This window comes from Bombina bombina, chromosome 2, assembly GCF_027579735.1.
Source record: "Bombina bombina isolate aBomBom1 chromosome 2, aBomBom1.pri, whole genome shotgun sequence".
NCBI classification, from domain to species: Eukaryota; Metazoa; Chordata; class Amphibia; order Anura; family Bombinatoridae; genus Bombina; species Bombina bombina.
Genome location: NC_069500.1, coordinates 556172926 through 556186423, shown reverse-complemented (window position 1 = coordinate 556186423; position 13498 = coordinate 556172926). Strand labels below are relative to the sequence as shown.

At 39.7% G+C, this 13498-nt stretch overlaps 1 protein-coding gene across 1 annotated transcript in view; it reads left to right on the top strand.

Annotated features, from left to right (window-relative positions):
* ERCC6L2 (ERCC excision repair 6 like 2) overlaps positions 1–13498 on the top strand; it is a 433149-nt gene that overhangs the window by 110410 nt on the left and 309241 nt on the right. Inside the window, 2 exon segments of the mRNA XM_053702417.1 lie at positions 1516–1709; positions 10559–10720. Of these exon segments, the coding sequence (XP_053558392.1) occupies positions 1516–1709; positions 10559–10720 (356 nt within the window).

Sequence of the window (13498 nt, the reverse complement as noted above, 5' to 3'; positions counted from 1 at the left end):
GTTGTTTGGTAACAAAGGATTGCTTGGTTCCTCCAAGATTTTTTTTGCTTCTTTGTATGATAGAAAAAAAAACCAAAAAAAAAAAACAGTAGTAATCACTTCTAGAGTTTTACGTTTACAAGAGTAATCTGTTTTTCAGGCCTGTTCCTCTGGCATGACGGGTATATTTATAGTACCTACACAGATGGCTTGGTCACTGAATCCATGACTCTAATGCAATTTCAACCTCAATTTTAGACGAGTTACGAACATGTCCCATTACCCGGTTGGGCCAATTAGTTCTTGAAGGGTTCCTGTGTCCAAAATGTGTTAATTAAACAAACTAATGAATGACTACAAAATTGGTTCATTATATCATTTAGTTTCCTTTATCAAATGGAAAAACTTAAGGAACTAATTTTGCATTCATTCATTAGTTCCCTTAGTTAATCCAGACATTTCTGACAAAATTAGTTCAAATTTGTTACTCGTTCTTTAAAATAATAACCAAAACAAATTTTTTCACAATTCTAATTTCCTGTCATTACCGCAGACCATGTAGTTTCTCCATGTTGATGTTGCTATGGGATTAACAAATATAGGAATTAATGACACTCTTTGCTTGTTTTTTGGTGATGTTTGAACCTTCATAGTGTTCTCTAGAGGAAATTTTGCTAGCCGGGTAGCAATATGAAGTAGATGGATGGGGACAGTGTAACACTTAACACATATTATAGGGACACAAAACCCAATTATTTTCTTTCATGATTCAGGTAGAGCATGCAATCTTAATCAACTTTGTAATCTACTACTATTATATTTTTTTCTGCGTTCTCTTGGTATCTTTATTTGAAAAAAACAAAACAGGAATCTAATCTTAGAGCCGGACTATTTTTGGTTCAGCACCTGGGTAGCGCTTGCTGATTGGTGGCTACATTTACCCACCAATCGGCAAGCGCTACCCAGGTGCTGAACAAAAAATGGGCCAGTACCTATGCTTAGATTCTTGCTATTTCTAATAAAGATACCAAGAGAACAAAGAAAAAAATATAATAGGAGTAAATTAGAAAGTTGCTTAAAATTGCATGCTCTATCTAAATCATGATAACTTTAATTTTTAATAGACTATCCCTTTAAAATGTATATATATTTGGGTTTTGTGTCCCTTTTAACTGCATAATTTAACAAAAATGTATTTAATGATAATTTGTGCAATAAACATTGCAACATTTTAATATTAGCTAATTTTACATTTTAGCTGGGTGGTCGGTAAAATCACCCGGGTTGTGCGCTCATTAAAAAGGTTCTGGGGATAACACTGCTTCATCAGGGGAAGATCCATCTTAAACCTAGTTATGTACTTGTATAATAAAATAAACTAAATCAATTTAAAACAGAGTGACATGTTCTATATTTGTGAAGTTGACTTCTGTTGGAATTTCAGAAAGCTGCTATGAAATCTCCAACAGATGAATCTTCATTTGCAGCAAATAATGTATTTACTGTATTGAATTTTTTTTCTTTCTTTTGATGCAGATGTTTCTGATTGTGTCACCTCTCTCTGTTCTATTCAACTGGAGGGATGAGTTACAGGTGTGGGGATATTTTAAAGTTACCATCATACACGGAAGCAAAAAGGATTTTGAACTTTCCCGATTAAAACAGGGAAAATATGAAATTGCTCTCACTACCTATGAGACCCTTCGCTTGTGTCTAGATGAACTTAACAGGTAAATTTAAATCTACATTCATTTAATGAGAGATGTCTGTTATAGTAACAATCGGCTAGATCATGAGTTCTGCGTTAGCCTCCCCTTGTACCATGTGATAGCAATCAGCCAATCACAAATGCATATACGTATAGTCTGTGAATTCTTGAACATGCTCAGTAGGATCTGGTGACTCAAAAAGTGTAAATATAAAAGGCTGTGTACATTTTTTTTAATGGAAGTAAATTGGAAAGTTGTTTAAAATTACATACTGTATCTAAATTCTGAAAATTTAATTTAACCTGAGTGTCCCTTTAAAAAGCAGCATTGAGAGGTCCCAACGCTGCTTTTTAATGCCCGCTGGTATTACGAGTCCTGCAGGTACAGATGTACCGCTCACTTTTCTTCCGCGTCTCGAGGCTACCGCAAATCCCCTTACGTCAATTGCGTATCCTATCTTTTGAATGGGATTTGCCTTACGCTGGTATTACGAGTCTTGGAAGAAGTGAGCGGTAGACCCTCTCCTGTCAAGTGAAAGTCAGTAGTTAAGAGTTTTATGGGCTAACGCCGGAACATAAAGCTCTTAACTAAAGTGCTAAAAAGTACACTAACACCCATAAACTACCTATTAACCCCTAATCCGAGGCCCCCCCACATCGCAAACACTAAAATAATTTTTTTTAACCCCTAATCTGCCGACTGGACATTGCCACCACTTTAATAAATGTATTAACCCCTAAACCACCACACTCCCGCCTCGCAAACACTAGTTAAATTTTATTAACCCCTAATCTGCCGTCCCTAACATCGCCAACACATACCTACATTTATTAACCCCTAATCTGCCGCACCCAACGTCGCCGCTACTATATTAAATGTATTAACCCCTAAACCTAAGTCTAACCCTAACCTTAACCCCCCTAACTTAAATATAATTTAGATAAATAAAATTACTATCATTAACTACATTATTCCTATTTTAAACTAAATACTTACCTATAAAATAAACCCTATTATAGCTACAATATAACTAATAGTTACATTATAGCTATTTTAGGATTTATTTTTATTTTACTGGCAACTTTGTATTTATTTTAACTAGGTACAATAGTTATAAATAGTTATTAGAGCTAAATTTTGCTCAACGCTCATTTTTCTGCGGCTAACGCAGCCATTCAGAAAACTCGTAATACCAGCGTTGTTTTAAGTGAGCGGTGAAAATAAAAGGCTCGTTAGCACCGCACGGCTCTACCGACAAAACTCGTGATCTAGCGGAATGTTATTTTATTGTAAGGTCAGTTTATTTGCTTTATTTACATTTTTAGCTTACTATGGGAAAAGTTTTATTGTAATCTCTAAAGTATGCTGAAGACTGATGATATCATTTTATGCTCATGAAAATGCTTTGACATTTAAACTTTTTTAACAAGAAAATAATGATATTTTGGCACAATAAATATAATTATATGCTTTAACCAATTTATTTTTTCTTATGGACCAGATTACAACGAAGCATAAAGTGAAAATAAATAAGTTGTCAACATTTTTCATTTCTATTTTTAATTCTGTTTGGCTTTGCATTTTAAACATTAACTGTGCTTTAACTTGATTTAAAACCTTGTCCGTGTAACAGTTGGATATTAGAGTTGGTTTTTTCAACAAGAAATTAAATCTACTTCAGTAATTTGCTATATAGCTCAAGTCCTCAAAGTGTTATCCTTCATGTGTTTTAAAGGACCACTAAATGCAGTAGACTTGCATAATTAACAAGTACATATTAAAAAGACAATGCAAAAGCACCTACTCTGAATTTGAAATAAGTAGTAGACTTTTTTTTCTGCCAAATTATTTTTCTCCCAGTATTCGGCCCCCAGTATCATGTGACAGACATCAGACAATCACAGACTAGTATACGTATACCCTGTGTGAGCTTGTGCACATTTGACAATGGAAGTAAATTGGATAGTGTCTTAAAACTGCATGCTCTTTCTGAATTATAAAAGTTTATTTTGACTTGAGTGTCCCTTTAACTGAGCTTTCTCACCTATAAAGAATTGTCATTATGTGCAAAGCCAATACCTGTCTTTCCCCACAAATAATGACCTTCTCTCTATTAGATTACTGATTGTTCACATACTAAGCTCATTTTTCTTCTGTTCACTAGAGGGATGCATTATCTGTTTTTTCTCCTGTTAAGTGTAGTCAGTCCACGGGTCATCCATTACTTATGGGATATTAACTCCTCCCTAACAGGAAGTGCAAGAGGATCACCCAAGCAGAGCTGCTATATAGCTCCTCCCCTCTACGTCACACCCAGTCATTCTCTTGCACCTAACTAATAGATAGGATGTGTGAGAGGAGTGTGGTTATTAAATTTAGTTTTTTATTACTTCAATCAAAAGTTTGTTGTTTTAAACAGCACCGGAGTGTGTTGTTTCTTCTCAGGCAGTATTAGAAGAAGAATCTACCTGAGTTTGTGTATGATCTTAGCGGACGTAACTAAGATCCATTTGCTGTTCTCGGCCATTCTGAGGAGCGAGGTAACTTCAGAACAGGGGACAGCGGGCAGGGTTCACCTGCAAAGAGGTATGTTGCAGTATATTATTTTCTAAGGAATGGAATTGACTGAGAAAATACTGCTAATACCGATATAATGTAAGTACAGCCTTAAATGCAGTAGTAGCAACTGGTATCAGGCTGTTATGTATGTATGTTGGCACTAAAGTATTTCTGGGGAATGGCACTTCACTAAGAAAATACTGTATACATATAACTCTAGCCTTTTTGCAGTGATAGCGACTAGCAACAGGCTTTTATTCTTAGTTCATATATTTAAAACGTTTACTGGCAGGTTAATCGTTTTTCTCTCTGAGGTACTTGGTGAAAATTTATGGGCATTATTTTCCACTTGGCTGTCGTTTATTTTGAATAAAATCAGTTACTGAGCTTCCCCACTGCTGTATTATGAGTGGGAGGGGCCTATTTTGGCGCTTTTGCTACGCATTAAAAATTCAGTCACAGTCTTCCTTATTCTCCCTGCATGATCCAGGACGTCTCTACAGAGCTCAGGGGTCTCCAAAACTAGTTTGAGGGAGGTAATCACTCACAGCAGACCTGTGAGACTGTGCTTTGACTGTGATAAAAAACGTATTTATTTGTCAATCGTTTTTTGGTATTAAGGGGTTAATAGTCCATTTGCTGATGGGTGCTATCCTTTGCTAAATTAATGCATTTCATATGAAAAATTGATTGCTATAACTAAACCGGTTCATTGTTATATCAAAAGTGACAGTTTTTTTGTGTGCTTCTTAAAGGCACAGTAACGTTTTTTATATTGCTTGTAAATTCATTTGAAAAGTATTTTCCAAGCTTGCTAGTCTAATTGCTAGTTTGTTTAAACATGTCTGACACAGAGGAATCTCTTTGTGCAATATGTTCAAAGGCCAAGGTGGAGCCCAATAGAAATTTATGTACTAATTGCATTGATGCTACTTTAAATAAAAGCCAATCTGTACATGTTAAGCAAAATTCACCAGACAACGAGGGGGAAGTTATGCCGACTAACTTGCCTCACGTGTCAGTACCTGCATCTCCCGCTCAGGAGGTGCGTGATATTGTAACGCCAAGTACATCAGGGCGGCCATTACAAATCACTTTACAAGACATGGCTAATGTTATGACTGAAGTTTTATCTAAATTACCAGAACTTAGGGGTAAACGAGACCACTCTGGGGTGAGAACAGAGTGCGCTGATAATGCTAGGGCCATGTCTGATACTGCGTCACAATTTGCAGAACATGAAGACGGAGAGCTTCATTCTGTGGGTGACGGTTCTGAGCCAAATAAACTGGATTCAGACATTTCAAATTTTAAATTTAAGCTGGAAAACCTCCGTGTATTGCTAGGGGAGGTGTTAGCGGCTCTGAATGATTGTAACACGGTTGCAATCCCAGAGAAAATGTGTAGGTTGGATAAATATTTTGCGGTACCGACGAGTACTGACGTTTTTCCTATACCTAAGAGACTTACTGAAATTGTTACTAAGGAGTGGGATAGACCCGGTGTGCCTTTCTCACCCCCTCCTATATTCAGAAAGATGTTTCCAATAGACGCCACCACACGGGACTTATGGCAAACGGTCCCTAAGGTGGAGGGAGCAGTTTCTACTTTAGCTAAGCGTACCACTATCCCGGTGGAGGATAGCTGTGCCTTTTCAGATCCAATGGATAAAAAGTTAGAGGGTTACCTTAAGAAAATGTTTGTTCAACAAGGTTTTATATTGCAACCCCTTGCATGCATTGCGCCTGTCACGGCTGCGGCGGCGGCATTTTGGTTTGAGTCTCTGGAAGAGACCCTTGACACAGCTCCATTGGATGAGATTACACACAAGCTTAAAGCCCTTAAGCTAGCTAATTCATTTATTTCTGATGCCGTAGTACACTTAACTAAACTTACGGCTAAGAATTCCGGATTTGCCATTCGGGCGCGCAGAGCGCTGTGGCTAAAATCCTGGTCAGCTGATGTGACTTCTAAATCTAAATTGCTTAACATACCTTTCAAGGGGCAAACATTATTCGGGCCCGGTTTGAAAGAAATTATCGCTGATATTACGGGAGGTAAGGGCCATGCCCTGCCTCAAGACAGAGCCAAACCAAGGGCTAGACAGTCTAATTTTCATGCCTTTCGTAACTTCAAGGCAGGAGCAGCATCAACTTCCTCTGCTCCAAAACAGGAAGGAACTGTTGCTCGCTACAGACAAGGCTGGAAACCTAACCAGACCTGGAACAAGGGCAAGCAGGCCAGAAAACCTGCTGCTGCCCCTAAGACAGCATGAAGTGAGGGCCCCCGATCCGGAAACGGATCTAGTGGGGGGCAGACTCTCTCTCTTCGCCCAGGCTTGGGCAAGAGATGTCCAGGATCCCTGGGCGTTGGAGATCATATCTCAGGGATATCTTCTGGACTTCAAAGCTTCTCCTCCACAAGGGAGATTTCATCTTTCAAGGTTGTCAACAAACCAGATAAAGAAAGAGGCGTTTCTATGCTGTGTACAAGATCTTTTACTAATGGGAGTGATCCATCCGGTTCCGCGGTAGGAACACGGACAAGGGTTTTACTCAAATCTGTTTGTGGTTCCCAAGAAAGAAGGAACCTTCAGACCAATATTGGATTTAAAGATCCTAAACAAATTCCTAAGAGTTCCATCATTCAAAATGGAAACTATTCGGACAATCTTACCCATGATCCAAAGGGGTCAGTACATGACCACAGTGGATTTAAAGGATGCCTACCTTCACATACCGATTCACAAGGATCATTACCGGTATCTAAGGTTTGCCTTCCTAGACAGGCATTACCAGTTTGTAGCTCTTCCCTTCGGGTTAGCTACGGCTCCAAGAATCTTTACAAAGGTTCTGGGGTCTCTTCTGGCGGTACTAAGACCGCGAGGAATATCGGTAGCTCCGTACCTAGACGACATTCTGATACAAGCGTCAAGTTTCCAAACTGCCAAGTCTCATACAGAGTTAGTACTGGCATTTCTAAGGTCACATGGGTGGAAAGTGAACGAAGAAAAGAGTTCTCTATTACCACTCACAAGAGTTCCCTTCTTAGGGACTCTCATAGATTCTGTAAGAAATGAAGATTTATCTGACAGAGGTCAGGTTAACAAAACTCTAGATGCTTGCCGGATCCTTCATTCCATTCCACACCCGTCAGTGGCTCAATGCATGGAGGTAATCGGCTTAATGGTAGCGGCAATGGACATAGTACCCTTTGCACGCCTGCATCTCAGACCACTGCAATTGTGCATGCTAAGTCAGTGGAATGGGGATTACTCAGATTTGTCCCCTATGCTGAATCTGGATCAAGAGACCAGAAATTCTCTTCTATGGTGGTTCTCTCGGCCACATCTATCCAAGGGGATGCCCTTCAGCAGGCCAGATTGGACGATTGTAACAACAGACGCCAGCCTGATAGGTTGGGGCGCTGTCTGGAATTCCCTGAAGACTCAGGGATCTTGGACTCAGGAGGAGAGTCTCCTTCCCATAAATATTCTGGAATTAAGAGCAGTTTTCAATGCCCTTCTGGCTTGGCCTCAGTTAGCAACTCTGAGGTTCATCAGGTTCCAGTCGGACAACATCATGACTGTGGCTTACATCAACTATCAGGGAGGGACAAGGAGTTCCCTAGCAATGATGGAAGTCTCAAAGATAATTCACTGGGCAGAGTCTCACTCTTGCCACCTATCAGCGATCCACATCCCAGGCGTGGAGAACTGGGAAGCGGATTATCTAAGTCGCCAAACTTTTCATCCGGGGGAGTGGGAACTTCATCCGGAGGTCTTTGCCCAAATACTTCGGCATTGGGGCAAACCAGATCTGGATCTCATGGCGTCTCGCCAGGACGCCAAACTTCCTTATTACGGATCCAGGTCCAGAGACCCGGGAGCGGTTCTGATAGATGCTCTGACAGCACCTTGGGTCTTCAACATGGCTTATGTGTTTCCACCCTTCCCGATGCTTCCTCGATTGATTGCCAGGATCAAACAGGAGAGAGCATCGGTGATTCTAATAGCGCCTGCGTGGCCACGCAGGACCTGGTATGCAGATCTAGTGGACATGTCGTCCTGTCCACCATGGTCTCTGCCTCTGAGACAGGACCTTCTGGTGCAGGGTCCTTTCAAGCATCCAAATCTAATTTCTCTGAGGCTGACTGCATGGAGATTGAACGCTTGATCCTATCAAAGCGTGGATTCTCGGAGTCAGTTATTGATACCTTGATACAGGCTAGGAAGCCTGTTACCAGGAAAATTTACCATAAAATATGGCGCAAATACTTGCATTGGTGCGAATCCAAGAGATACTCATGGAGTAAGGTTAGGATTCCTAGGATATTGTCTTTTCTACAAGAGGGTTTAGAAAAGGGCTTATCCGCTAGTTCATTAAAGGGACAGATCTCAGCTTTGTCCATCCTTTTACACAAACGTCTGTCAGAAGTTCCAGACGTTCAGGCTTTTTGTCAGGCTTTGGCCAGGATTAAGCCTGTGTTTAAAACTGTTGCTCCACCATGGAGCTTAAACTTAGTTCTTAACGTTTTACATGGTGTTCCGTTTGAACCCCTTCATTCCATTGATATCAAGCTGTTATCTTGGAAAGTTCTGTTTTTAATGGCTATTTCCTCGGCTCGAAGAGTCTCTGAGTTATCTGCCTTACATTGTGATTCTCCTTATCTGATTTTCCATTCAGACAAGGTAGTTCTGCGTACTAAACCTGGGTTCTTACCTAAGGTATTCACCAACAGGAATATCAATCAAGAGATTGTTGTTCCTTCATTGTGCCCTAATCCTTCCTCAAAGAAGGAACGACTTCTACACAATCTGGACGTTGTCCGTGCCCTGAAGTTTTATTTACAGGCAACTAAAGATTTTCGACAAACTTCTTCCCTGTTTGTCGTCTATTCTGGACAGAGGAGAGGTCAAAAGGCTTCGGCTACCTCTCTCTCCTTCTGGCTTCGTAGTATAATACGTTTAGCCTATGAGACTGCTGGACAGCAGCCTCCTGAAAGAATTACAGCTCATTCTACCAGAGCTGTGGCTTCCACTTGGGCCTTTAAAAATGAGGCCTCTGTTGAACAGATTTGCAAGGCTGTGACTTGGTCTTCACTTCACACTTTTTCAAAATTTTACAAATTTGACACTTTTGCTTCTTCGGAGGCTGTTTTTGGGAGAAAGGTTCTTCAGGCAGTGGTTCCTTCCGTGTAAAGGTCCTGCCTGTCCCTCCCGTCATCCGTGTACTTTTAGCTTTGGTATTGGTATCCCATAAGTAATGGATGACCCGTGGACTGACTACACTTAACAGGAGAAAACATAATTTATGCTTACCTGATAATTTCCTTTCTCCTGTAGTGTAGTCAGTCCACGGCCCGCCCTGTTTTTTATGGCAGGTCTAAATTTTAAATTATACTCCAGTCACCACTGCACCCTATAGTTTCTCCTTTCTCGTTTGGTTTTCGGTCGAATGACTGGGTGTGACGTAGAGGGGAGGAGCTATATAGCAGCTCTGCTTGGGTGATCCTCTTGCACTTCCTGTTAGGGAGGAGTTAATATCCCATAAGTAATGGATGACCCGTGGACTGACTAAACTACAGGAGAAAGGAATTTATCAGGTAAGCATAAATTATGTTTTTTTATAAATTGTTTAATAAAATATGAACCATAAACACTAAATTGCTGCAGTCCAGGTTAAACTGTTAGCTCTTTTTTTTGGTCTTATAAAACAGGGATTGTAAGATATATTAAACATTTAGATGGCAACTTGAATTTTGAGGATGAGGACAAAGATGTTTATGTTCAAACCTACGTAGAACAATCCAAAAAAGTAAGAGCCAGAAGGAAAATTCTAAAAGCTTTAGCCAATTGTGTGAAAGCTTTTTTATTTTTCACTTCTTACTTTATTTTGTACTTAGACATTTGTTTTGTAGATCTCTGTTTCCTAGTAGCCTGAGTTCACTGTACTCTTATTAGAAAAATAATCAGCATAATCACAGTGCATATAATAAAGTAAACAAGGATCAATATTTTAAATGTTTTAACTCCAAAATAATGTTAAATAATTATTAATGATTTAATGATATACAATTGATTCCCATATGCAAATAATTACGAGGACATTTTTGTAGTTCCCAGGATGCAGAGACCCACTGGTTATACAAAAACCCCACTGTTTGGTGATATATATGTAGTAACTATATGCAAGAGTATTGAATAACTTTGTGGATACTTTCATTAAAGCCTTTTCTCTTTCTTGAACAATTTCTACTTCATATGAAAAATCAGCACATTGTGTATATAATAACAGCTTTTCTTTTTTCAGCATAGACTGGTCAGCTGTGATTGTAGATGAAGTACATAGAGTCAAAAATCCAAAAACTAGAGTAACACAGGTTATGAAGGATTTACGATGCCAAGTTCGTATTGGACTTACAGGAACTATACTGCAAAATAATATGGAGGAGCTGTGGTGTGTTATGGACTGGTGAGTGTAGAATTCACATGCACATACTGTATGTGCTAGGTCTCTATGGTATTAGATATTCATCTGAACTACCTTGCAACCCCTTGTTTACCTCAAATGTTTATTATTTCAGTTATTTGACATAGCTAGAAGATAGAGTCGAAGGTGAAATCAATCAGGTACATAATATATTGTTTTAAAACCATAGAAGCTTAAATTAACTTTTAATTCATCAGGGGTACAAACAAGTAGTCTGTAATACGTTTAAAAACATTGATATTATACTTATTCAAAAAAACTAATCGTAATTAAACACAGAATATTTCTGATTTAATTAATTCTCCCAGCATTCTCCACTCCTAATTGTTAGTACAGTTCCATCTTCAATCTCAAAGTCTTTATTATTGTTATTATCAGTTATTTGTAGAGCGCCAACAGATTCCACAACGCTGTAAACATAAGTATGATATGCAAGGTAGCATTAATTGTAGACAAATGGGCAGAGGGCCCTGCCAAGAGATGCACTGTTGTAAATCAACTTTCATGAAGGGGATTTACAAAACAGCTGGGCTCGTAGGCTTACATTCTAAGGGTGTTCAGGAGAGGAAAAAAGGAGAGAAACAGAGGTAAGAAAATGTTAGTGTGTCTTGTATGCATCCCTGAACAGTGGAGTCTTTAAGAACACTTGAAACTATGAAAACTAGTGGTGAGTCTTGTGGAGTGAGGCAGTGAGTTCCAGAAGATACGGCCAATCTGGAAAAGTCCTGTAGATGGGAATGTAAAGAGTTAACTAGCCAGGAGGAGAGAAGGAGGTCATCAGAGCCAAGGCAACGGGAGGTAGGGTATCTAGAGATGAGGTCTGAGATAAAGGAGGGAGCCATGTTATTGAGACTTGTATGTCATAGTCTGGAGGTAAGTAAAGGGATTGGCAGGGAGGTAAAGCAGATGAGGAACAACATGTAAGGAAGATCGGCCAGGCAGAGGAATTCATTATGGATTGCAAAGGAGATAGAAGGCAGCTAGGGTGACCAGAGAGGATAGAGTTGCAATAGTCAAGGCGAGAAATGATGAGAGAGTTAATTAAAATCTTAGTTGTGCCTTTGAGGAAGTGGCAAAGTTTGTAGATGTTTTTAAGATGGAAACGGCAGGAATTTGCCAAAGACTGGGTGTGGGGAGTGAAAGAACGGTCTGAGCCAAGACAGTTAGTGGCACAAGTTAGCAAGGAAGGGGATAGGTCTGGTGCAGAGAGATAGATTTGGGTATCATCAGCATACAAATGATACTGAAATATATGGGACTTTTTTAAGGAACATAAGGATGACATATAAATTGAGAAGAGAAGGGGACCAAGGACAGAGCCTTGTGGTACTCCAGCAGAAAGTGGTAAAGGGGCAGAGGATGCGCCAGAGAAGGCTACACTAAAGGTGCTGTTAGACAGGTTGGAGGAGAACCACAAGAGGGCTGTGTCGCTGATGCAGAGAATTGGAGGGTGTGGTAGTCAACAGTATCAAAGGCTGAAGACTGATCAAGTAGGATTAACAAAGAGAAGTGGCCTTTTGATTTTGTTGCAATTAGGTAATTAGTAACCTTTATAATTGCTGTCTCTGTGGAGTGTTGGGGCGAAATCCAGATTGCAATGGATCAAGCAGGGAGTTTAATGTGAGGAAATGTATATATACAAGCCTTTTCTTTCATGTAATTAGCAAGAGTCCATGAGCTAGTGACGTATGGTATATACATTCCTACCAGGAGGGGCAAAGTTTCCCAAACCTCAAAATGCCTATAAATACACCCCTCACCACACCCACAATTCAGTTTTACAAACTTTGCCTCCGATGGAGGTGGTGAAGTAAGTTTGTGCTAGATTCTACGTTGATATGCGCTCCGCAGCAAGTTGGAGCCCGGTTTTCCTCTCAGCGTGCAGTGAATGTCAGAGGGATGTGAGGAGAGTATTGCCTATTTGAATGCAGTGATCTCCTTCTACGGGGTCTATTTCATAGGTTCTCTGTTATCGGTCGTAGAGATTCATCTCTTACCTCCCTTTTCAGATCGACGATATACTCTTATATATACCATTACCTCTGCTGATTCTCGTTTCAGTACTGGTTTGGCTTTCTACAAACATGTAGATGAGTGTCCTGGGGTAAGTAAATCTTATTTTCTGTGACACTCTAAGCTATGGTTGGGCACTTTGTTTATAAAGTTCTAAATATATGTATTCAAACATTTATTTGCCTTGACTCAGAATGTTCAATATTCCTTATTTTTCAGACAGTCAGTTTCATATTTGGGATAATGCACTTGAATTAATCATTTTTTTCTTACCTTCAAAAATTTGACTCTTTTTCCCTGTGGGCTGTTAGGCTCGCGGGGGCTGAAAATGCTTCATTTTATTGCGTCATTCTTGGCGCGGACTTTTTTGGCGCAAAAAATTCTTTTCCGTTTTTTGACGTTAAGTTGCGTCATTTTTTGACGTTATTTTGCGGCAAAAATGTCGGCGTTCCGGATGTGGCATCATTTTTGGCGCCAAAAGCATTTAGGCGCCAAATAATGTGGGCGTCTGATTTGGCGCTAAAAAATATGGGCGTCGCTTTTGTCTCCACATTATTTCAGTCTCATTTTTTTCATTGCTTCTGGTTGCTAGAAGCTTGTTCTTTGGCATTTTTTCCCATTCCTGAAACTGTCATTTAAGGAATTTGATCAATTTTGCTTTATATGTTGTTTTTTCTCTTACATATTGCAAGATGTCTCACGTTGCATCTGAGTCAGAAGATACTACAGGAAAATCGCTGTCTAGTG